General features: G+C 62.1%; 8 protein-coding genes across 8 annotated transcripts; 5 read left to right on the top strand and 3 right to left on the bottom strand.

Moving 5' to 3' along the window:
• Window positions 1-57: 57 nt before the first annotated feature.
• Window positions 58-5,274, top strand: RHTO_02195 (DNA mismatch repair protein MSH6; the record flags this gene model as incomplete). The annotated part of the gene is made up of 23 exons (XM_016415873.1): window positions 58-306; window positions 392-590; window positions 654-800; window positions 862-1,124; window positions 1,245-1,307; window positions 1,392-1,571; window positions 1,657-1,986; window positions 2,048-2,487; window positions 2,554-2,814; window positions 2,877-3,024; window positions 3,081-3,237; window positions 3,298-3,335; window positions 3,393-3,515; window positions 3,573-3,734; window positions 3,795-3,985; window positions 4,045-4,123; window positions 4,179-4,236; window positions 4,296-4,438; window positions 4,491-4,652; window positions 4,710-4,720; window positions 4,781-4,850; window positions 4,908-4,969; window positions 5,025-5,274. 23 exons carry the CDS (start codon window positions 58-60, stop codon window positions 5,272-5,274), a joined length of 3,786 nt encoding a protein of 1,261 aa, XP_016272087.1.
• Window positions 5,275-5,574: 300 nt separating this feature from the next.
• On the bottom strand, window positions 5,575-6,855 carry RHTO_02196 (Rad51-like protein; the record flags this gene model as incomplete). The annotated part of the gene is made up of 7 exons (XM_016415874.1): window positions 5,575-5,637; window positions 5,696-5,759; window positions 5,840-6,009; window positions 6,065-6,193; window positions 6,280-6,398; window positions 6,454-6,522; window positions 6,579-6,855. 7 exons carry the CDS (start codon window positions 6,853-6,855, stop codon window positions 5,575-5,577), a joined length of 891 nt encoding a protein of 296 aa, XP_016272074.1.
• A 505-nt stretch (window positions 6,856-7,360) lies between these two features.
• Window positions 7,361-9,033, top strand: RHTO_02197 (uncharacterized protein; the record flags this gene model as incomplete). Its single annotated transcript, XM_016415875.1, has 3 exons — window positions 7,361-7,606; window positions 7,667-7,735; window positions 7,801-9,033. 3 exons carry the CDS (start codon window positions 7,361-7,363, stop codon window positions 9,031-9,033), a joined length of 1,548 nt encoding a protein of 515 aa, XP_016272123.1.
• A 213-nt stretch (window positions 9,034-9,246) lies between these two features.
• Window positions 9,247-10,380, top strand: RHTO_02198 (uncharacterized protein; the record flags this gene model as incomplete). Its single annotated transcript, XM_016415876.1, has 3 exons — window positions 9,247-9,480; window positions 9,540-9,797; window positions 9,874-10,380. The coding sequence occupies 3 exons, from the start codon at window positions 9,247-9,249 to the stop codon at window positions 10,378-10,380; spliced, it is 999 nt and encodes a 332-aa protein (XP_016272116.1).
• A 465-nt stretch (window positions 10,381-10,845) lies between these two features.
• On the top strand, window positions 10,846-11,790 carry RHTO_02199 (uncharacterized protein; the record flags this gene model as incomplete). The annotated part of the gene is made up of 3 exons (XM_016415877.1): window positions 10,846-10,887; window positions 11,002-11,226; window positions 11,293-11,790. 3 exons carry the CDS (start codon window positions 10,846-10,848, stop codon window positions 11,788-11,790), a joined length of 765 nt encoding a protein of 254 aa, XP_016272099.1.
• A 293-nt stretch (window positions 11,791-12,083) lies between these two features.
• RHTO_02200 (F-box and WD repeat domain containing protein) lies at window positions 12,084-14,794 on the bottom strand (the record flags this gene model as incomplete). The annotated part of the gene is made up of 5 exons (XM_016415878.1): window positions 12,084-12,298; window positions 12,356-12,588; window positions 12,645-12,784; window positions 12,893-13,118; window positions 13,227-14,794. 5 exons carry the CDS (start codon window positions 14,792-14,794, stop codon window positions 12,084-12,086), a joined length of 2,382 nt encoding a protein of 793 aa, XP_016272045.1.
• A 437-nt stretch (window positions 14,795-15,231) lies between these two features.
• RHTO_02201 (F-box and WD repeat domain containing protein) lies at window positions 15,232-15,963 on the bottom strand (the record flags this gene model as incomplete). The annotated part of the gene is made up of 1 exon (XM_016415879.1): window positions 15,232-15,963. The coding sequence occupies one exon, from the start codon at window positions 15,961-15,963 to the stop codon at window positions 15,232-15,234; it is 732 nt and encodes a 243-aa protein (XP_016272061.1).
• Window positions 15,964-16,554: 591 nt separating this feature from the next.
• RHTO_02202 (uncharacterized protein) lies at window positions 16,555-19,748 on the top strand (the record flags this gene model as incomplete). The annotated part of the gene is made up of 3 exons (XM_016415880.1): window positions 16,555-16,606; window positions 16,673-17,309; window positions 17,369-19,748. 3 exons carry the CDS (start codon window positions 16,555-16,557, stop codon window positions 19,746-19,748), a joined length of 3,069 nt encoding a protein of 1,022 aa, XP_016272179.1.
• Between the last annotated feature and the right edge of the window lie 112 nt (window positions 19,749-19,860).

Here is a 19,860-nt window from a genome sequence, read left to right on the forward strand (position 1 = left end):
GGTCTGCTTCTTTCCTCTCCCTCCCGCTCACTCTCCAGCTAGATCAGTTAGGACACCATGTCCTCACAGAAGAAAGCCCCCTCGTCAATCGGCGGCGGCGGCGGCTCGCAATCCACCCTCCTCAGCTTCTTCTCCAAACCCGCGCCCTCCTCGTCCTCCTCGTCGCACCTCGCTTCCTCGTCGCCCGCTACTGCGCGTAAGCCGCTCGCAAAGCCCAAGTCGATGCCGGTGAAGAAGGGTGAGGTCGTCACGCTTGAGAGCAGCGATGTTGAGGCGGAACCGAACGAGGAGGAGGCGAAGGTCAAGGTGCGTCTTGCGTTCGCTTCCTGCTGATCCGAAACGCTTCAGCGCGATCCGAGAGCTGATCGATCGGCTGGCCGTATACGCACAGGTCCCCTCCAAGCGCCCTGCACCCGCACCAAAACCCAAATCCCCTCTCCCTCCGTCCTCGACCGCCGTCAACGACGCCAGCGGCTCTGGCTCAGACTCGGACGAAGCTGTCTCGGCTGCGAGGAGGAAGAGACCTTCGCTTGGACGGGGCGTGAAGGGTGGGAAGGGGGTCGTTGTCGACTCTGAGGAAGAGGACGAGGGTGCGTCTCTCGCTTTTTTCTTTCGAGCGTATGGATGGGGCTGATGTGAACGTGTGCGGGTAGAAGATGTCAAGCCCCTCAAGAAGGCCGCGACGAGCGGCAAGTCGTTGACGAACGGGAAGGGCAAGGCCGGGGCGAACAAGTCGAAGAAGCAGAAGAAGGGAGGGGACGACGACGATTTCGCGGCTAGCAGTACCGCCGGCGAGGACAGTGAGTCACCGCCTTCTAGTCTCATTGACGAGGCTGACGAGGAGGGGTTTTGTCGGGACAGGCGACGACTACTTCGACGACGGCCTCGACGACGCACTCGCCAACCTCTCCGACTCGTCCTCCCACTCCGCCGCCTCCTCATCCTCCACTCCTCCGCCCAAATCCAAGACGAAGGCCAAAGCCGCGCCCAAGAAGGCAGCTCCGATGTCGAGGCAGACGAGTTTGGGTGGATTCGGCGCAGGCGCGAGGCCGCAACTCAAGAGTGCGGGGAGCGGGAGTGGTGGGATTGGGGGAATCAAGACTGCTGCTGAGACGGCGAGGGAGGTGCGTTCCTCCGCTTGTGCTCGCCTACGTGGACGGACTTCGCAGATGGACTTGCGAATTCGCGTCCTCCTTCGCTAGCACTTCGGGCGGAGGTGCTGAACCGTCCGTCTATATCGACAGAAAGCGAAGCAGGACAAGCAGTCGAACGAGGAGATGTTCAGCTTCCTCGTCGACCCGAAGGACGTGAGTTCGGTTCTTCCCGCGTGTCGCTCGCTTCTGTCGATGTGGACGAAGAGCTGACTCCAAATCTGTCCTGAACTCCCGCAGATCGACGGCAACCGCCCTGGCGAGCCCGGCTATGACCCACGCACGCTCTACATCCCGCCCGCGGCATGGAAGCAGTTCACGCCGTTCGAACACCAGTTCTGGGAGATCAAGCGGTACCACTACGACACGGTGCTCTTCTTCCAGAAGGGCAAGTTCTTCGAGTTGTACGAGGAGGATGCGGTGAGTCGCGCCCGGCTGGCAATTGGCTTCCTGCGCGAGTGTGAGCGGACAAGCGGCTGATACTTACCGTCGCCGTCTTTGACAGGCCATCGGACACCGCGAGTTCGACCTCAAGTTGACGGACCGCGTCAAGATGAAGATGGTCGGCGTCCCCGAGACCTCGTTCGACTTCTGGGCCGCCAAGTTCCTCGCTCAGGGGTACAAAGTCGGCCGTGTCGACCAATGCGAGACAGCTCTCGGAGCCGAGTTGCGCAACAAGGACGACAAGAAGGCGGGCAAGACGGCGGGAAAGGCGAAGCAGGCCAAGGGGAAGGAGATTGTGCGACGAGAGTTGAAGAGCGTGTTGACGAGTGGGACGATCGTCGATGGCTCGATGCTCACGGACGACATGTCGAACCACTGTGTCGCCATCAAGGTCCGTCCGCACATCCTCTATGATAGCAGGATGGTGTTGGCTGACATCGCCTCGCCCGCAGGAACACACGCCTACGCCAATGTCGCCGCCTTCGTTCGGCGTCTGCGTCCTCGACGCCTCAACCGCCGAGTTCTCCCTCTCCTTCTTTACCGACGACGCCTCGCGCACCGAACTCGAGACGCTCGTCCGCCAGCTCAAGCCCAAAGAGCTCATCCACCAGAAGGGCAACTTGTCCGTCTCGACGCTCCGCTTGCTGCGCAACTGTCTCGGGCTGGAGTGTCAGTGGACTGCGCTCAAGGAGGGGAAGGAGTTCCTCAACGCTGAGGATGCGAAGGATGAGGTGGTCAAGCTGTTCGTGGCCTCGACGAAGGGCGGAGCCGGGGAGGGCGACGAGGAGGAGATGGAAGTCGACGGTCAGGACGACGAGGACGTCGTGCCCGAGTCGATCCGCAAGATGTACGACAAGCCGGTCGCGATGAGCGCTCTTGGCGGCATGATCTGGTGCGCGCGTGGTCCCTCCTTCCTCTCTCTTGACGAGCCTACTTACGCTCGACTGTCGTGCAACAGGTATCTCCGTCAATTGAACCTCGACGCCGACCTGGTCACCGCACGCAACTTCAACATCTACGACCCGCTCGGCCGCTCGAACGGCACGCTCATCCTCGACGGGCAGACGCTCGCGCACATCGAGGTCCTTCAGAACTCGCAGGGAACGACCGAGGGTACGCTGCTTCAGCTCTTGAGCCGCTGCGTCACGCCGTTCGGGAAGAGGCTTTTCAAGGTTTGGCTTTGCGCGCCGCTGAGGGATGCGACGGCTATCAACGACCGGTGCGCACTTTTCATCGCTCTATGACGAGATACTCTGCTGATAGTCGTTCGTTCTTCCGCAGCCTCGACGCCGTTGAAGACCTTCTCGGCAACGCCAACTTCGCGGTCGCCTTCGACGGCATGGCGAAGAAACTGCCCGACCTCGAGCGCATGCTCAGCCGCGTCCACGGCAAGACCTGCAAGAAGAAGGACTTCATCGCCGTCATTGAGGTGCGTCGCTCTCTCGCGTCGTTAATACGCAAGCTGATCTGACCATTGCTCCTTAGGCCTTCGAGCGCATCACGACTGGACTGAAGACGCTCGGCGACCTCAGCGAAGACTTCAAGTCGCAGGGCATCCCGGACCTGATCCGCTCGGTCCCCGATGTCAGCGAGCTGCTCGAGGAGATGCAGGGCTTGTACATCTGGGACGAAGAGGCCGGATGTGAGTCCTCGGCTCCTTCGCTTCTTTCGAAGTACCGACTGACGCCAGTCGTGGTCGCAGCCCTTCATCCGGCGGACGGCAAGGACGAGGACTTTGAGGTGAGCCTGCTTGACCGCCACTTCGCTTGCCCTGAGTAACCCGCTTCGCTTCTCCAGCGCGTCCGCCAAAAGGTCGACGAGGTCGAGGAAGAATTGCAGCAGGAGCTTCGCTCCGCCCGCAAATCGCTCAAGTGCCCGGCCGCCATCTTCAAGCACATCGGTACGAAGGACATCTTCCAGGTGCGCCCCTCGCTTTCCCCTCTGCTGGGTGGCATACTTACTCCCCTTCATGTGCAGCTGGAGGTGCCCGTGAAAGTCAAGGTGCCGAACAACTGGACGAAGATGAGCGGCACCCAAAAGGTCCACCGCTACTACTCGCCCGAGATCGCAAGGCTCGTCGCGCAGCTCAAGGAGGCCCGCGAGCGCATGCAAATGGTCGTCAACGACTTCCAGTTCAAGGTGAGTGAGCTTCACTTGCCATGCTTTGTCTCCTGCGCTTAGAAATTTCGCGTCCGGCAGCTCTACGGCGAGTTCGACAAGCACTACACGACCTGGATGACGGTCATCCGCGCCGTCTCGCAGCTCGACTGCCTTCTCAGCTTGTCAAAGAGCTCTGCTGCGCTTGGCGAGCCTTGCGTTCGCCCCGAGATCGTTGAGAGCGACACGGCCATCGTCGAGTTTGAGGAGCTTCGCCACCCTTGCATCCTCAGGTGAGCAGCTCGTGCCTCTCCCCTCTGCCGAGCGATGTAACTGACCCTGGTCTACGCAGCGCGTCGACCGACTTCATCCCAAACGATGTCGTCCTGGGCGGCGAGGCGAAGAACCTGATGCTCTTGACCGGTCCCAATGTGCGTTGCATCGGAAAGTTGTCTCGCTGACGCCGCTGACGACGCAAATGCACAGATGGCTGGCAAGAGTACCCTGCTGCGCATGGCTTGCACCGCCGTCATCATGGCGCAGCGTACGTCTCGCTGATCCCGCCCTGTGAGGGTTCGCTCGACCTGACGTTCCGTTTCTCAGTCGGCTGCTTCGTTCCTGCGGCGAGCGCTCGCATTGCGCCGATCGATGCCATCTACTCGCGCATGGGCGCCAACGACTTCATCTTTGCCAACGCCTCCACCTTCAAGGTCGAGATGGACGACTGCAACAAGATCCTCCAGAAGGTGCGTAGGCACACTTCATCGCTCGTAACCCCTGCTGAAACCTCTTTGCCAGGCCACGCCTCGCTCGCTCGTCATCCTCGACGAACTCGGGCGCGGGACGTCGACGTACGACGGCATGGCGATCGCCTACGCTGTCCTGCACCGTCTTGCGACGCACATGGGCTGTATCGGCTTCTTCGCAACTCACTTCACCTCGTTGACCGAGGACTTCGCCGTAAGCCCGCTCCTTTCGAACCTCGACGAACGATTTCTGACGGGTTCCTCCTCGCAGTACCACCCCGAGTACGCGCATCGGCTTCCTGGAGTCTAGCCAGTCCCTGATTGAACCCTCCTTGCGCGCAGGATCCGCCTCGCCAACATGCAGACGAGCGTCAACGACGAGACGCGCGAAGTTGTCTTCCTCTACAAGCTGGTGCGTCACGCTTTCCTCTCGCTTAAGCGGCTCTTCGCTGATCTACGCTGCTCCCAGATCGACGGCTCGTCGCCCAAGTCGTACGGTCCGCACGTTGCCGCGATGGCCGGTCTCTCCGAGTGCGTCAAGCGCTCGCTCGCTTACTGTCCGCACATCGCTGATGTCCACTGCTAGATCCATCGTCGAGCGCGCCATCGCCATCTCGAAGCAGTTTGAGGAGACGTCCCGCGCTCGCGAGCTCGCCATGCGCGCGAATGAGACGCTCCCGCTCACTGCCCAAGCCGACGCGGCGTTCCTCATCAAGCTCGCCAAGCTCAAGCTCGCCGACGGCAAGTACACGGGCGACACGAAGCAGCTGCTCAGGACGCTGGACATCGTGCGCAAGGCTGTCGGCGCCATCAAGGAGACGAGGGCGGCTGCCTGAGGCGGACAGCGCATTTCCGGGTTGGAGTTTGGAGGTGGTGCCGCTTGTTGTCTATACTCTCGCTTGTACGGTCTCTCGTCGTCCGTTTCTGACCTCGGATGCATACGCTTGCAACACTAGCAGTTTACGGTTTTCGCGAGCGCCGAGAGGTTCGAGGTCGCTGTTGTAGGACCTGCGACGAGTGTCTGCAGCTGTTCGTCGTGGATAGCTGAGAGCGTTCGGCCGTCGAATGGCGGGTAAGCGAGTGGTGTCGCGGTGTCGAGCTGGGACGAGAGGTTTGAAGGGCAGAAGATGCCGTATTCACGAAGGCGGATCGGCGATCATCTCGTCTGAGGGTTCAGGGTAGTCGCAAGGGCCGAGCAGCTGTTTCGAAGAGAGTGTCAAAACGCTTGCGACAGGGAAGGCAGGAAGCCGAGCTCACGTCCATGGTGAATGCCGCGCTTCTCGCTTGTGTAAGCATCGGTGCAGAGACGAGGTGGGCCAGTCTGCAGTAGATCGCAGGTTGCAGCAGCTCGTCAGGTCCGCGAAGCGCTCTTACGAACGAAGGAAGCGGGCTCGAACGCACCTTTCGCCCTCTTCGCTGTAGTACAGCAGCACGCGCGAGACGTCGACGTCGAACGGCAGGCATTGATCGCTGATGGTCGGCACGAGGAGAGCCTCGGCGTCGCGCGACCAGTTCGTCGGACGGTTGTCGGGCCCGAACAGCTTAAGCGACATCTGGTTCGTGATGATGACCTGCGTAATGCTGTCAGTGCAAGATCTGATGAGATTTGAAAGGGGCGAGACGGACGGAGACTCGGTTGGCTGAGCAGACGGTCGATAGGACGTTGCGGATCGTGTCGGCAATGTAGATCCGGGTTGGCGAGTCAATGGTCTGGCGGAAGTGCGCCGAGAGCGAGTCAATCACGATGAGCTTGACCTGCGGAGCGAAGCGTGAGTGGTCACGCCGTTGAGAGGGTCCAGCACAGATGCTTTCTCTTCACGAGGTACGGCCAGCAGACTTACCTTCGGATGCGCCGCGAGCCACGTCTCGAGCGAGTTGAAGAAGGCGAAGAGCATCCAGGCCGAGTCGATGCGGCGGTACCGGATGCCAGAGAGGATATTGCGGACGATGTCGGGCTCATCTGCGAAGGGAAGTCGATCAGCGAGGATGCGAGCGGGTGTCGCGCAGTTACTTACATCCGTGATGCGCGGCGTGGATCTCGGTCGTCTCCTTGAGCAGCGCAGGACTGAGAGATCCTTCAGCGTCTGAAGAGCAGGTTCGTCAGCCCCCCGTGCGACCAGATGTCTGTATGACCGCGCACCGACAACGAGAACCTCTCCGCCGTCCTCCTGGAACCGCTCAGCCAGCATAAAACCCAGCGCCGTCCGCGTCTTGCCCACTCCAGGCGGACCCAACAATTCGAGGACAGCTCCTTCGCCGAGACCCGCTTCTTCCGCCTTGTCAGCCCGCATCGGTCCTTGTGGCGGATGAGCCGGCGTCAACAGCTGGTCGATCGCCGCGCATGTCGAGCTGAAGCGATGTGGAGGTCGGGCAGAGAGCAGGAGCGATGAGGCGGTCTGGGACGGTGCAAGCTCCATGAGGACGGGTGCGGCGCGTCTCAGAGCGAGTAGACGGGCTTCTTGTGCATCTCTCACCCGTCAGCCAATCCAGCAAGAGCGATGACGAGGTAGTAGAGGCCAAGGTTGGTCGACCCCCCTCCCTTCGACCCGAACCGCTCGCTTGTACCGGTTGCAACTGCACTCGCGGGCGTAGTAGATGGCCTCCGTCGCTCTGAGAACGCACCTTACCACCTGGAGCAGCCTGCTCCGCTTCAACTCCGCCTTCACGCCGCCTTCGCGCCTCGCCTCCTTCCGACTGGAGCGACTGCCGTAGTCCTTATGGGCGGCCGGCGAAGGATATCGAATGCGCGCTTGAGTCCCTTCTCTTGTACGCCGCGCCCGGGCGGCGCGACTGCACGGTGCTCGCGAGTCGACGTGCCCGCATAGGCCTCTCCTCCATCTGGCTTTTCTCGCGCTAGCCGTCCAAGCTCTTCTCTTTCTTTCTTTCTCTCGTCCTCCATCCGTCGTCGCCCAGTGATCCGCCATGCCTGCCGACACTGCCCGCCCGGACGGCCCAGCCTCGCTTTCGTCTCTTCCGCGCAAGCTCAAGGAGCGCATCGCCAGCTTCGTCGACGATTTGAGCTTGTACGAAGATGACGAGAATTGGGAGGACGAGTCGACCGATGGCGAGGGAAAGAAGCAGCAGGAGGATGGAGCCGACACTGGCAAGGAGGAGGAGGAGGACAGCGTGCTTGTCACCCTCATTGAGGACCCCGAGGACGCCCGCAAGGTGCGCAGTCTACTTCTCTTCTCTGTTCTCGTCCAGCTGACCCGTCAATGCTACTCGCAGGCCACCCTCTTCGCCGTCAACCTCGTCAACAAGGAGTGGGCGGATATCGTTGCGCCGCTTCTTTGGAAGGTTCGTTCTCTTCTGTCACTCGCTCGTCTGTACGGTTGCTGATAGAAAGATGCGTGTTCTCGCAGGAAGTCTGGCTCTATCCATGCACAACCAGGGACCTCCTCAGGCTCGCTCGCGACATCCTCCCCCGCCGCGGCTCGCACGTCGACCGCCTCCTCTTCCGCGAGACGCCTTACGATACGGTCCTTGACGACGACGAGGCGGACGAGGTGCCCGCAGCGGAAGGTCCCGCTCTCGAAGTCGTCGAGGAGGCCGAGAAACTCGCGCAACTTGACGCCGGCTCGCTCGAGTGGGAGTTGCGCTGCCAGCGTGCTCGCAACGCCCTCCTTGCTGAGATCATCAAGCTGTGCCCCAACCTCAAGTACCTCGACCTCGAGGGCCCGCTCCGCCTGTTCCGCAAGACCAAGTCCGTCGAAGGGGCTGCTTCGTCCGACCTTGCCGAGATCAAGGAGACCGAGGTACCCAACGTGGCGTTCAAGGCGCTCAAGGCTATCGGCGGGCAGATCGAGCACCTCGGCCTGCTTGTCCCGCCCGATGGCCTTTCCACCGAGAAGGACGCGGCCGAGTACATCTCTGCGTTCCCGAACCTCAAAACGCTCGACCTCAACTGCTTCGTCGCGGTTCCCGACGGCGACGACTTTGTCAAGGAGGATCGCGAGGCGCTTTACAAGGCTTTGACGTCGCTCAAGAACCTCGAGGAACTCGACCTCGGCCAGTCGAGCTTTGTCGACGACGCATTCCCACTATCGACTGCCGATGGCGACTTTGCCTTCCCGCTCAAGCATCTCGCGCTCGGCGAGTACCACAAGTTGACCGTCGAGGGTCTGCGCAAACTCGTCGAGCGCATCTCGCCAACGCTGGAGAGTCTCGAGATGGTCGACACGGTGCCGGCTGGCGACGAGGACGAGGACGACAAGGCGACGCCGTCCTTCGGCGAGCCCTTCAAGCTGCCGAAGCTTGCGAACCTTGAGCTCGCGACGACGCAGCCTGCCTCGTTCCTCTCGCTCTTCGACACCTGCCCGCTGGTCGAAGTCCTGCTCGGCGAGTGCCCGCAGCTCACGCCCAAGGACGTCATCGCCTTTCTCGAGAAGCACAAGGACACGATCAAGGTCGTCGACATCGAGGAGGATGGCATTCCCGGCGAGGAAGACGCTTCTGACGAGGAGGACCCGCTCGCGCCCGTCGCCAAGTGGTGCGAGGAGCACGACGTCAAGTTTGCGCTGTTCCCGTCGACGGCCATCGACGACATGTCGGACGAGGAGCACGAAGATGACTGCGCCTGCGAGGCGCACGAGTGAGCAGAATCGGTGCCGGTTCGTCTCTTTTGGCTCGTCTCGTAGATTCTGCAAGCTATCAGTCCAATATTACTATGAGCCGGTGCACTGCTTCGAACGCTCAGAACGTACTCTGAGCCAAGCGGAACTTGGTCCTCGAGTCCGCACTCCTTCGCCTCCTCCTCCTCACTCTGTCGCCGCTTAACCTGCTTTCGGAACCGACAGAACCGCTGCCCCATGCTCAATCGCTCTGCCGCTGTCGGATCTGGCTCTCGCAAGGCTTTCGAGCTCTTCATCGTGCCCGGCACCTCCTCGACGACACAGGCTCACGCAACGGCAACGGACGGCCCCGAACGCGAGGGAGGCATGACCAAATGCTGTGTGTGTGGACTGGCGACCGACAAGCGCTGCCAAGCGTGCGCAAAGAGCAGGATTGCCCTCTTCTTCTGCTCGCCGGAACACCAGAAGCTCGTGCGTCCGTTCTTTCCGCCTGTCTACCGTAACGAGCTGACCGTCTATGTGGCGTGCAGGTCTGGAAGCACCACAAGCACGTCTGCGGGCCGAACGCTCACCCTTTCCACTTTCCGCCTCTCTCGCAGCGAGAAGTCGACGAGTTACTGGAGCTGGGCGACACTCCGCTCACATTGGACATGGCCAACGTTGACGCAATCATGCGTGTCGCGGAGCCGGACGAAGTACAGAGACTCGCCGCGCGCGTCAAGCAGCCACCGCGTACAGTCCGCCAAGGCATCGAAGAAGACTTCGGCGCACCGTCAGGCTCCTTCTCGGTGCGTATCTGATCTTCTTCGGCGACCGGAAATGTGCAGCCCCGACATTGATCCGTCTCATTAGCTTCTTGTGCAGCAACTTCGCTCGCCTTCCGCCTTTCCGCCTCACCAGCAAGACATGCTTCTTAACGCCCGAGAGTCTCTCAAGTCTGCCAAGATTGAACGCAAATCGAACAGCTTTCTCCTGTTTGACGAGCTTGACTTCTGGTCGCACGTCGCAGTCTGGGACTTCGTTCTTCCGCCTCGTCGCGAACCTTCGAACGAGGAGCTGCAGAAAAGCATCTCTTGGTCGCACTGCCGGCACCAAGCTGTCGTCGTCTTCTCACTTCTGACGAGGAGGAGGGCCGCCAAGAACTCGGCGACGGTACCACTGGACCTCATCCACCGGGCCATTGAGCAATACTTCGACCTGGTCGGCCGGGCGGTGCCCGCTCTCGACGAACCAACGGCAGGTTACGCTGCGCACACAGTGCTAGCGGCCATGTGGGACGTTGCCGACTTCAAGCTCTACATTCATCGCGATTCTTCGGGACATGTCGTCGTCCGCTTCTCGCCTCCGCCCTCATGGCCGTTCAGCGCTTGATTGCTTAAGTCCCATACTCGCTGTCGGAATCTTGCATACTCTTGCCGGACTTGCGCATTGCAATCGTACGGAATCGACTGCTTCCTCCGAGGCGAGGGATCAAACCACTGATTGTCCACGCAAACGCTCGTGAGGGTACAGCTAGCTCGCAAGCTCCGAGGGAGAGGTTCCAGAGGGCACAGCACCCATGAAAGCGGGCTTTGTTCCGCTCGAGACTTCGTCAAGCAGGCCTCCCGTCGCTTCTTCCACTCTTTACTCTCCGCAACTGGCTAGGAACTGCTCGTCTACCTCGCGGTCTCTCTCGTGAACCTGCGTTTCGACGTCTACCACCATTCGCAAGTGTCCCAGCGTCGCCCTCACCTCGCCAGCACCTCATCAGTTCCAGCCTTCCTCGACCGCTCTACCGCCAGTCTCGTCCCCTGCGACCGCTTCGAGACCAGCCATGTCGACTGAGGAGCCTTCGAAATGCTGCGTCTGTGGCGAACCGACCACGAAGCGTTGTCAGGCGTGCGCAAAGAGCGGGATCGACCTCTTCTTCTGCTCGCCGGAACACCAGAAGCTTGCGCGTCCGTTCTTTCCGCCTGTTCACCCTAGCGAAGTCACTGTTTCTGTGTCGCGCAGGTCTGGAAGCACCACAAGAAGGTCTGCGGACTGAATGCTTACTCTTTCCGCTACCCGCCTCTGTCGCCTGAGGAGGTGGACCTCCTTCGCTCAAATGCTCACAAAGTCATCGACCTGAGCAAGTACAAGGACAATCCTTCAATCGCGATGCTCCCAGAGAAGGTGATGACTGCCGAAACGTACGTTGAGACGTTGTCGTTTGGGAAGAAGGGCGATTTCGAGCATGTGCGTCCCATCCGCGGCGACTAGAGCGTTTCGCATAGCAAAACCAATAACTGGAGGATTGCGCAGGTCTTGCAGCGTCTGCAGAAACCGGGGTCGGTCAAAGACTTGTTCTACACTATCGGGCTGGCCGCCGCCCGCGCCGCTTTGTCCGCCGTCGATGCGTTCAGAAGGAGCGGCGCCGTCGGCTTGACGGATGGGACTGTCTGGTCGCACATCAGCGTCATCTGCGGAAAGGCATCCGCGCGCGCTCAGTCGATAGAGGCTCGAACGTCCTCGTATCACTTCGGCAAGAAGTTGCCGCACGCGCTGTGCACACTCTTCGCTCTTCTGACAGCCCGTCAAGAACAGGAACAGGGCTGCGACGCCGTTCCTCCTGCGTGGCTTCACCAAGCCCTGGAGACGGTCGTGGAGTGCTACGCGGACATTCAGCCTTTCTCGAGCGAGTCCGAAGCAGTGGCCGCCTTGGGTAGTCTCGCCGCTTTGACCATGCCTATCCAGCAGGTCCGCCTGGTCGGCGTCAAGGATCGTCAAACGGGCAAGATCTCGGTCAAATGCGTCGGCTGACTGAGTTTCGAGTCTCGAGTCGTCGCGGTCAACCACGAGGTGACGGAGCGCGCGACCTTTCAGTTCTGCATCTTCCGGAATGTACTTTTCGTCGTGCGCTGGACCTTGCGCGAGAGCGTCTGCCGCAGAGACTTGCCGGAGCGAGAGCCAATCGTGGAAGCCTCAGCTCGCGCTTGTCAGCGCAATCGCGAGAAGATGCGATATGCAATGCATTCCAAGATGCCGAGGGAGACGACCAAGATGCAACAAGACATGCGAGCGCGCGTCCCCAATAAATGTCGAGTCCTCGTCCCTCAAGCCTTTCCGTACAGCTCCGCATCGCTCGGCCGGAACGTCCTGACGTCCATCAGCGTCCGCTCGACCGTCAACTCGGGTTCCTCGGCGGTCGGGTTCGGGTTCGGCTCCTCGCGGCGCGAGAGAACGATGCATTTGTCGTCGCGGACGATGACGCGCCAGATGCCCGACGTCTGATCGGCGAGATCGCGGATGTAGGTGCCCGTGCGCATGTCTGCGCAGAGAGATCGTGAGTCGAGGGATTGAGGCCTTAGAAGCTTTTCTAACGCACCCCACAGCTTAATGCGCCCGTCGTTACCGCCCGAAACGATGAAGCGCTCGTCGAACTGCAAGCATGTTACCGAGCTCTTGTGGGCGTTGATGCGGTGAAGAGGCTCGTACGTCGCGAGCGAGTAGACGATGACGCGGCCGTCGGATCCGCCGCTGACGAGCGTGCCGGTGTGAGGGTCGAGGTGGAGCTGGCCGACAAGCGAGGTGTGGCCTTGCAGGAGAGCGATGAATTTGCTGCGATTGGACGTCGTTAGCGAGAAAGCAGGAGCGGGAGAAGCAAGCGGACGCACCCAGTCTCGGCGTCCCAGACCCGCACGGTCGAGTCGAGCGAGCCGGTGATGACGCGGAGACCGTCAAAGGCGACGGAGTATATTTGCGAGAGATGGCCGCGGAAGACGTGCAAGCATTCGCCGGTATCGACGTTCCAGAGCTGCGGAAGAGATCGAGCGGTAAGCGTCGACGACTCTTGGGAGATCGCGACCGCCTTGCACCACAGAAAGCGCTAGCGAAGCGGATAGAGCACGCAAACGACACTCACCCTGCACGTCGCATCGTAGCTCCCGCTGACCGCCTTGTTCCCGCAGATGTCGATGGCCCTGACGCTCATCGTATGTCCCGCAAGGACATGCACCGACTCGCCCCTGTCGATGTCCCAGACGCGGACGGAACCATCACGCGAGCCCGAGACGGCGATAGGGCGACCGTCGAGGACGCGGAGGCAGCGGACGGTCGAGGTGTGGCCGGTGAGGGTGTGGATGCAGAGTCTGCGAGCCGGTAGGTCAGCTTGCGTGCAGCAGGAGCGAATAGCACCTCGCGAGCTTGGTGCGGGCTCGAACGAAGCGTGGCGAACGACGAAGCTAAGCCGGACTTACCCAGTCGAGACATCCCAGACCCTCACGCTCCTATCGCAACCCCCGCTCACGACAACCGCTCCAGCCTGACCCCATCCCCGCGCCGTCCCGCACGCGTTACCCTGCAGGAGGGAGTCGCCTGTTGGTCCGCCCGCACCGATGCCCATCCCGCCTTTCGTGTACGGACCGTAAACGTTCTGAGGCGGCGAGGATTGCTGAGAGAAGGCGGGCGAGGAAGGGCCGGGTGAAAGCGAAGCGGCTGATCGTTGGCGTCGAGGTTGGCGGGGTGGAAAGGCGGAAGAGCCGCGCGAAGGAGAGGATGGAGAAGAGTAGGAAGACGCGGCGAGGGGCGTATTCGAAGTGTCGCGGAAAGAGGGGGAGAGGAACGAAGGAGACGAAGCTGCGGAGCGGAGAGTGTGGTGCGTGCTGGGGGGAGCAAGTCCCTGGGTGAAGGTCGTGCCCATCGGACTTGCGGGAGGACGGTGGAACTCGTCCCTCGCCCTGCCCTTCCCCTTGTTCCTGCTCGACCCGCCATTCCAAGCATCGTCTGCATCGTCACCGCCGGCGTCTCCTCCCTGCGCCGTCGAACCATCCGCCCTCGGTCCTCCGCCCCGCCCGACCAGCGTCAAGCACCAAACGCCCTGATCGTGTCCGTCCAGCGTGCGGACATACGTTCCCGTATCTGCCTCAAAGACATGCACCTTGCTCGTCGACATCCCCACAACGATCCACTCGTTGTCGTAGCCGAGCGAAGTGACAATTCCCCGGTCGGCCGACATCTGCGTCGAGAGGAGGCGGCCGGGTCCGCGTAGCCAGGCTTGTTCGGTCAGGTAGGCGCACTTGAAGTGCGTCTTGTAAGAGAAGGGGCGGGCGGGTTTCGGTGCGGGATTGGCGAAAGACGGCGAGGGGAAGTGAGATTGAGAGGGCGAAGGCTGGGCCAAGATGTTTTGGAGAGCTTGCGTCGTCGTCATGCGCGTGGGTCGAGGGACGAATCCGCGAGGAGAGGCGGAAGGCGACGGGTGAGAAGAGGTTGCGGACGGGTTGGGAGATGAGTTCGAGGCGATTGGGTCGCCGGCAAGAAGCGAGTGTCGCAAGTCGGACAAGTCGAAACCGGTCGCGAGACGGTGCCGAGAGCCTGAAGAACCCGGTGTCGTGCTCGACTGGGCTGAAGAAGGAGGCTGCGGTGGCGTCTGCATGTGCGTGCGAGAGGTCGAGGGAGCGGGAGGCGGAGTGACGACCACAGGCGACGGCGTCATGCGGGACCTCCGTGCCGCCAATCCGCGAGAATACTGGTATCCGCTCGCCTCGTTTGGTGGCATGACGGTCGGAGCTGCCATGCCATGGCCAGGGAAGTCGGCGAGCGAGAGACTCCCCTCCCCAATCCCGAGACCCATCGTCATGGTGGGCGCCCCACCCTGCCGTCCCTGCACCTGCTCCGCATCCGTCTCCTCGACAGCGACCAGCCCAAACGCGTCCGCCATTGCCGCCGCCTCTGCCTCTGACCCGGTCCGCCCGCTCCTCCCGCTCGACCCAGACCCAGCGCTGGTAGGCCGGTCCTCCGCAGATCTCCTCCGTGTGCTCGAATGCATATCTAGCGGGTCGTGCGAGCCAGTGAGGCGAGAGAACGAGGCTGCGGGAGGAAGTGGGGTTGGTCGGACGTCCGTGCAGGCGAGGAGGAGAGCTCGCGCGTGCGGCGGACTGGGTCGTTGAGTAGGTCCAAGAGTGGTAGAGTACGGGAGCAGGCAGTCCAAGCGGGTCCAGGCGAGTGAGGGAAGCGGGCGAGGGACAAAGGAGGATTTGACGAACGAGGGAGTGATAAGCGGCTTCCTTCGTGGTAATCTGGCTTCGCAGCTCTCCTCAGAAGCTTGGGACATTGACACAAAGATGCACGCAGACGAGCGATCTCGTAAGGGGCGCACTCAAGAGGATATACGTTGCGGCAACAAGAAACGACGACTTGAGACGGCTCCTCCCCGCTCAGCTCCTGCAAGACACTATATACACCTCCGACTCGTCCCTTTGGCCGTTAGGGCGACGGCGGAAAGTCGGGTAGCGCATATCCGTACTTGACGCACATCCCTCGCCAGACCTCGTGGCGCTCTAACAGCCCGTGCCAGTACCTGCTGACGCCGCTTGCTCTCGCCAGCGTCCGGTGGTCATCGATGAAGCTCAGTACGTGTAGTGCGAGTTCGAGGGGGAGGGACTGGAGGAAGTCGCGCTGGAGACGCGGGTGGATGAGGCGGTAAAGGGGCGAGAGGTCGATCGATGGTGTGTCGAGTAGGAGTAGGGACATGAGTTCTTCGCGAGCGTGGCGGGGAAGGGCGTTGACTGCTGTTCGGAGGAGGGAGACTTGGTCTGCTGGAGAGACGAGATTTGTTGGTGGAGAAGCGAGCGGTTCGAGCAGGGCGGGCGACTGGGAGGTGAAGGGCGACGGAGAAGCGGTGCCAGTCGGAGAAGGAGAGGGAGGGAGGTGGTCGGGCGGGAAGAAGGGTATTGAGCCCGAAGAAGACGATGCCGTGCGCGCATCCGGTCTTCGGTACCCCCTGGGCTGCCATCCGCTCGCCCCTCGCCCGTCATCCTCTCCATCGTCCACCTGCATCCGCTTTCCTGGTTCTGCTGGTCGGCTCGGACCCGCTTCTGCCGCACGAGAGGACGAGGGAGGAGAGGCGTAGATCCGGGGCCGAGGTTGAGGCGAAGGTGCGGGTGTTGGAGGGGATTCGCCGCGGATCGCGCGATCTGGTCGATACAGCTGGGACATGACGGGACCGTCCGAGTTGCCTTCGGGCGCAGCGGAAGAGTCTGTGGAGGGGAAGGCCGGTGTCAGTGGGTCGGGATGAAGAGGGGCCAGGAAAGGGCCGCCGTGACGTACCGCAAAGTGCCGGCCAGTTCGAGGATTTCCAGGAGAAGTAGGTACGGGCCGCGCACGCTCTTAGCGTCGGTGTAGACGACGATGTGCGATGAAGCGATGAGGCGGGGTCGAGCGGGCGAGGAAGAGGTCAATCAAACTGATTCGAGTTGGCCGCCGTCGCTGTTTGATATGACAGTCCTCTGAGCGAATTTGAGCGATGTCCAGCGGCGCCCAGACGAGTGCGAGAGCGAGGCGAGCGATGAAGTGATGAAGACAACCTCGACAACAACACCTCTTCCTCCTCCGCGACTTGCTACGAGCTGTAAAGCTAGCCAGTACTGTCCAGAGCTCTTCCGCCGATCCAACGTACCCGCTGCCACGCCGACTCGCTCCATCTCTCCCTCCTCCCCGTCGCCTCGCGCCTGCACGCGTCTCGTCGACGTCGACCGCTCAATCCACCGGGTTTGAGGAGGCATTCGAGGCTGGGCGTGATCCTGCAGGATGGCAGAAGCAGTGGCGTACGCGGAGTCGCCTATCGCAGACTACCTCCGCCGTCCGTCCTCTCATTCCACCCTTTGTTTCGCCAGGTCGATCTCGCTGACCTCCTTTTTGTGCGCAGAGAACGGCGAAGGCGACGACTTACTCCCCTCTGCACCCTCGACGAACCCGTCTCTTCATCCCTCGACATCCGCCTCGACCCGCACGCCCTCACCTTCGACTCCCTCGCGCCCTCCCCCTCCACGTCGCACCCAGACCCGCCATGCAGCTTCCATCGAGCGCGTCAAGTACGCCCTTGCGACGTCAGCTCTGCTGAGCGCCAAGGTCGGGGACGCCTTGCAGCTTTATCCGCCCCTCGAGACGCTTGAGAAGCAGCAAGCAGAAGCTGGGCGTGCGAAAGGGAAGGGGAAGGCCAGGCCGCCGAAGGGAGGTGTTGTGGAGAATAAGGCGGAATGGCCGAGCGGATGGGACTTGGCTGGGCAAGGCATGCTCGAGCGAGGTGTGTTGGGGAGTGCGCAGGCTGCACTCAGCGGCCTCGCCGGGGCGCTCTCGCTCTTCTCGAAGCAAAATCAGGCGTCTGTCGGAAACGGCGCGGGATTGGCGACAGTCGAGGAGGAAGAGCCGCGAACGACGCCTCAAGAAGCCGTGCTCGCCTCTGTCGAGCGGTTCATCGCGGCGTCGCAAGAGCTGGATCTGCGGGTCGCCGCAGCTCTCACGGCCATCAAGGAGCTCGAGTGCATCGCTCATGGACTTGGTCTGTGCGTAAAGCCCTTTACCGCTCAGCTTTCGAGACCGGAGCTGACGGCTCTTCTCGCAGGTCCGACCCTCTCCCGCCCATCTCGCGCATCGAGGCCCGCGCACACGCGCCGTCATCTTCCCCGACATCAGCACCCTCGTCGAATCCTCCGCCCCTTCGCGCCCTCGCCCTCCGCACCTCCCTCTCGCAACTCCTCTCCTCCGCCCTGTCCGCCCTTTTGACCTCCACAGCAGATTTGAACGCCCTCCTCCCTCGCGACTCTCCCCTTCTACAACTCCAGCTCACCGCCCCAACGCCTGCTCTCTCGCCCTCTTCCTCGCCAAACCATACCTCCCAAGCCTCGCTCTCCGAACTACTGCGACACGATACCCGAGCCCGACTCGAGCGGGACGAAGTAGAGCGCTGGGGAGGCGCGTCTGCATCTGGAGGATCGAGGCCGATTTCGCTTGCGCAGGGCGAAGGCGCGGCATTCGACCCGTTTCATCCTACGGAGAGTACCTTCGGCGGGATCGACAGGCGGGTTGCGATTGGCGATGCGAGTACACCAGCACGACGAGGGTTAAAGAGCTCGCTCGGACCTGGATCTAGCGCGGGCGCCGGTTCGCCTTTGCGCGCTGACCCGCCTGCTAGCGCGCGAAAGAAGCGGCCTCTCTCGCTTGGCGGCCTCTCAGCCTCTCTTTCCCCTTCCGACGCCCAGCAGCCCCCTCGCACGCCATCCCCGTCATCGCCCGCAGCAGATCTCACCCCCTTTCTCCTCATCACTCTCCAAGAAGCCCTCGAGACCCTCCACGACACCCGGCGCGGCGTGATCTGGCGGCTACTCGAGTCGCTCTCGCATGCGCAGAGCGACACAGCTTGGAACGCGATTGGTGGGCTGGTGGATTCGGCTGCGCGGAGGGTTGGAGAGGTGGCGAGGGAAGTTGGGCAGGCGCACGAGCGGGAGTTTGGGACAAGTAAGCCGGAGGGAGAGGGCAAGGGGCTGGAGAGGCGCAGGAGCGAGAGGAGGAGACGGTCGGGGTATTACTCGAGGACTGCGGACGAGATCGAGGTCGAGTTGCCTCAGTCGGGGACCTCTTCGTCGTCTGTCGGGACAGGATTGACGCCGACAACCGCGAAGGCGAGAGGCGATGCACTCGCTCGCTTGAACGGTGGGCCCAAGCCAGCCGGTCCGCCTGCAACCCCGACCACCTCATCTCGCGCGCCACCTCGCTCAACCACTCCCGCCTCATACGCCAACTTTGCATCTTCCGCTTCTCCCTCATCCGCCGACAATTCCCTCGCCTCGCACACGCACGCCCTCTCGCTGCTCCTTCGCTCGATCCAAGCGAAGCTGCGGGTCGTCACGTCCGATACGGCATTGCTCGCGACGATGCGGGCGGAGGAGGCGGAGGAGAGGAGGGAGAAGGTGTTGAGGACGTGGGACGGGATTGGGAAGGAAGTCGAGGCGCTGCAGGGCGAGTGGAGCGCTGGTGGACACGCGCTAAAGAGGGCTCTGGGTCTGGAAGTCGAGGCGGAGCAGGTTGAGGTCGAGGAGGAGGAGGAAGCGGAAGTTGCGCGGGACGCCGGTGACGAGCAGCCCGAGCAAGCGGGCGAGGAGGAGCAAGACGCCGAGCTGAACCCGACAGGCGCGATCTACGCAACCCTCGACTCATCAGGCCAGCCTCCCTCCGCCAACGAAACCCTCGCAACTCGACAAGCTCTCCTCGACGCGACCCTCTCGCTCTCGCTTTTGCCTCCAACAACCGACGCCGCAGCCGAAGAGAAGGTTTTCGAAGCCGTTGCCGGACCTCCCTCCTCTTCGCGTATGTACGGGCCAGACGGCTCGAAGCTCTCGCGGGACGAGCGGATTCGACGGATGCGCGAAGCGAGGGAGGCGTTGCAGCGCGGTCGGGAGTCGCTGGAGAGTAGCCCGACGAAGGAGCGTGGGTCGATCGGTGGGACGGCCGGGGGAGTGGAGGAGCAGCAGAAGATGGTGGGCGAGTTGAGGGAAGTTTTGAGGGAGCTCAACCGGGAGAAGGGAAGGGAAACGCCTGAACCGCCTCGGCCCGCTGCGACGCCCATGACGCCTCCTCGTACGACGACGGCCCTACCCCCACCAGCGGTCTCTTCACCCGCACCGATGCCACCGAAACTCCCGCCCTTCCCGACCGGTCCTCGCTTCGCCCCTTCTCCTCCCGTCTCGCCTCAACGCTCGGCCTTCGCACCTCCTCCTCCTCCGCCTCCAGCCGTGCGCTCTCCACCACCCTTTGCGCCTTCACCAACCACAGCCCGCTCGCCTCCTCCAGCGATGAACCGCCCTCCTCCCCCTCCGCCTTCTTACGCTCCTTCAGGGTCTCCGCCGCTGCCGCCTCCTGTATTGACTAGATCGCCGCCACCTCAGCAGCAGCCGTATCAGCCACAACAGCGAGTCAAGCGGCCTAGTGTCGTGCAGACTGTGTAATCGCAGCGGCTCTCGGTCGGTTGCAATGGCTCACTCGCAACCTACCTCCCTGACACTCAGAGAATGCTGAGAGTACCGTACAACACCCGGGTTCGACTGCAGCACCAAGAAC

The sequence above is a fragment of the Rhodotorula toruloides genome, assembly GCF_000320785.1.
Source record: "Rhodotorula toruloides NP11 unplaced genomic scaffold Scaffold17, whole genome shotgun sequence".
NCBI lineage: Eukaryota > Fungi > Basidiomycota > Microbotryomycetes > Sporidiobolales > Sporidiobolaceae > Rhodotorula > Rhodotorula toruloides.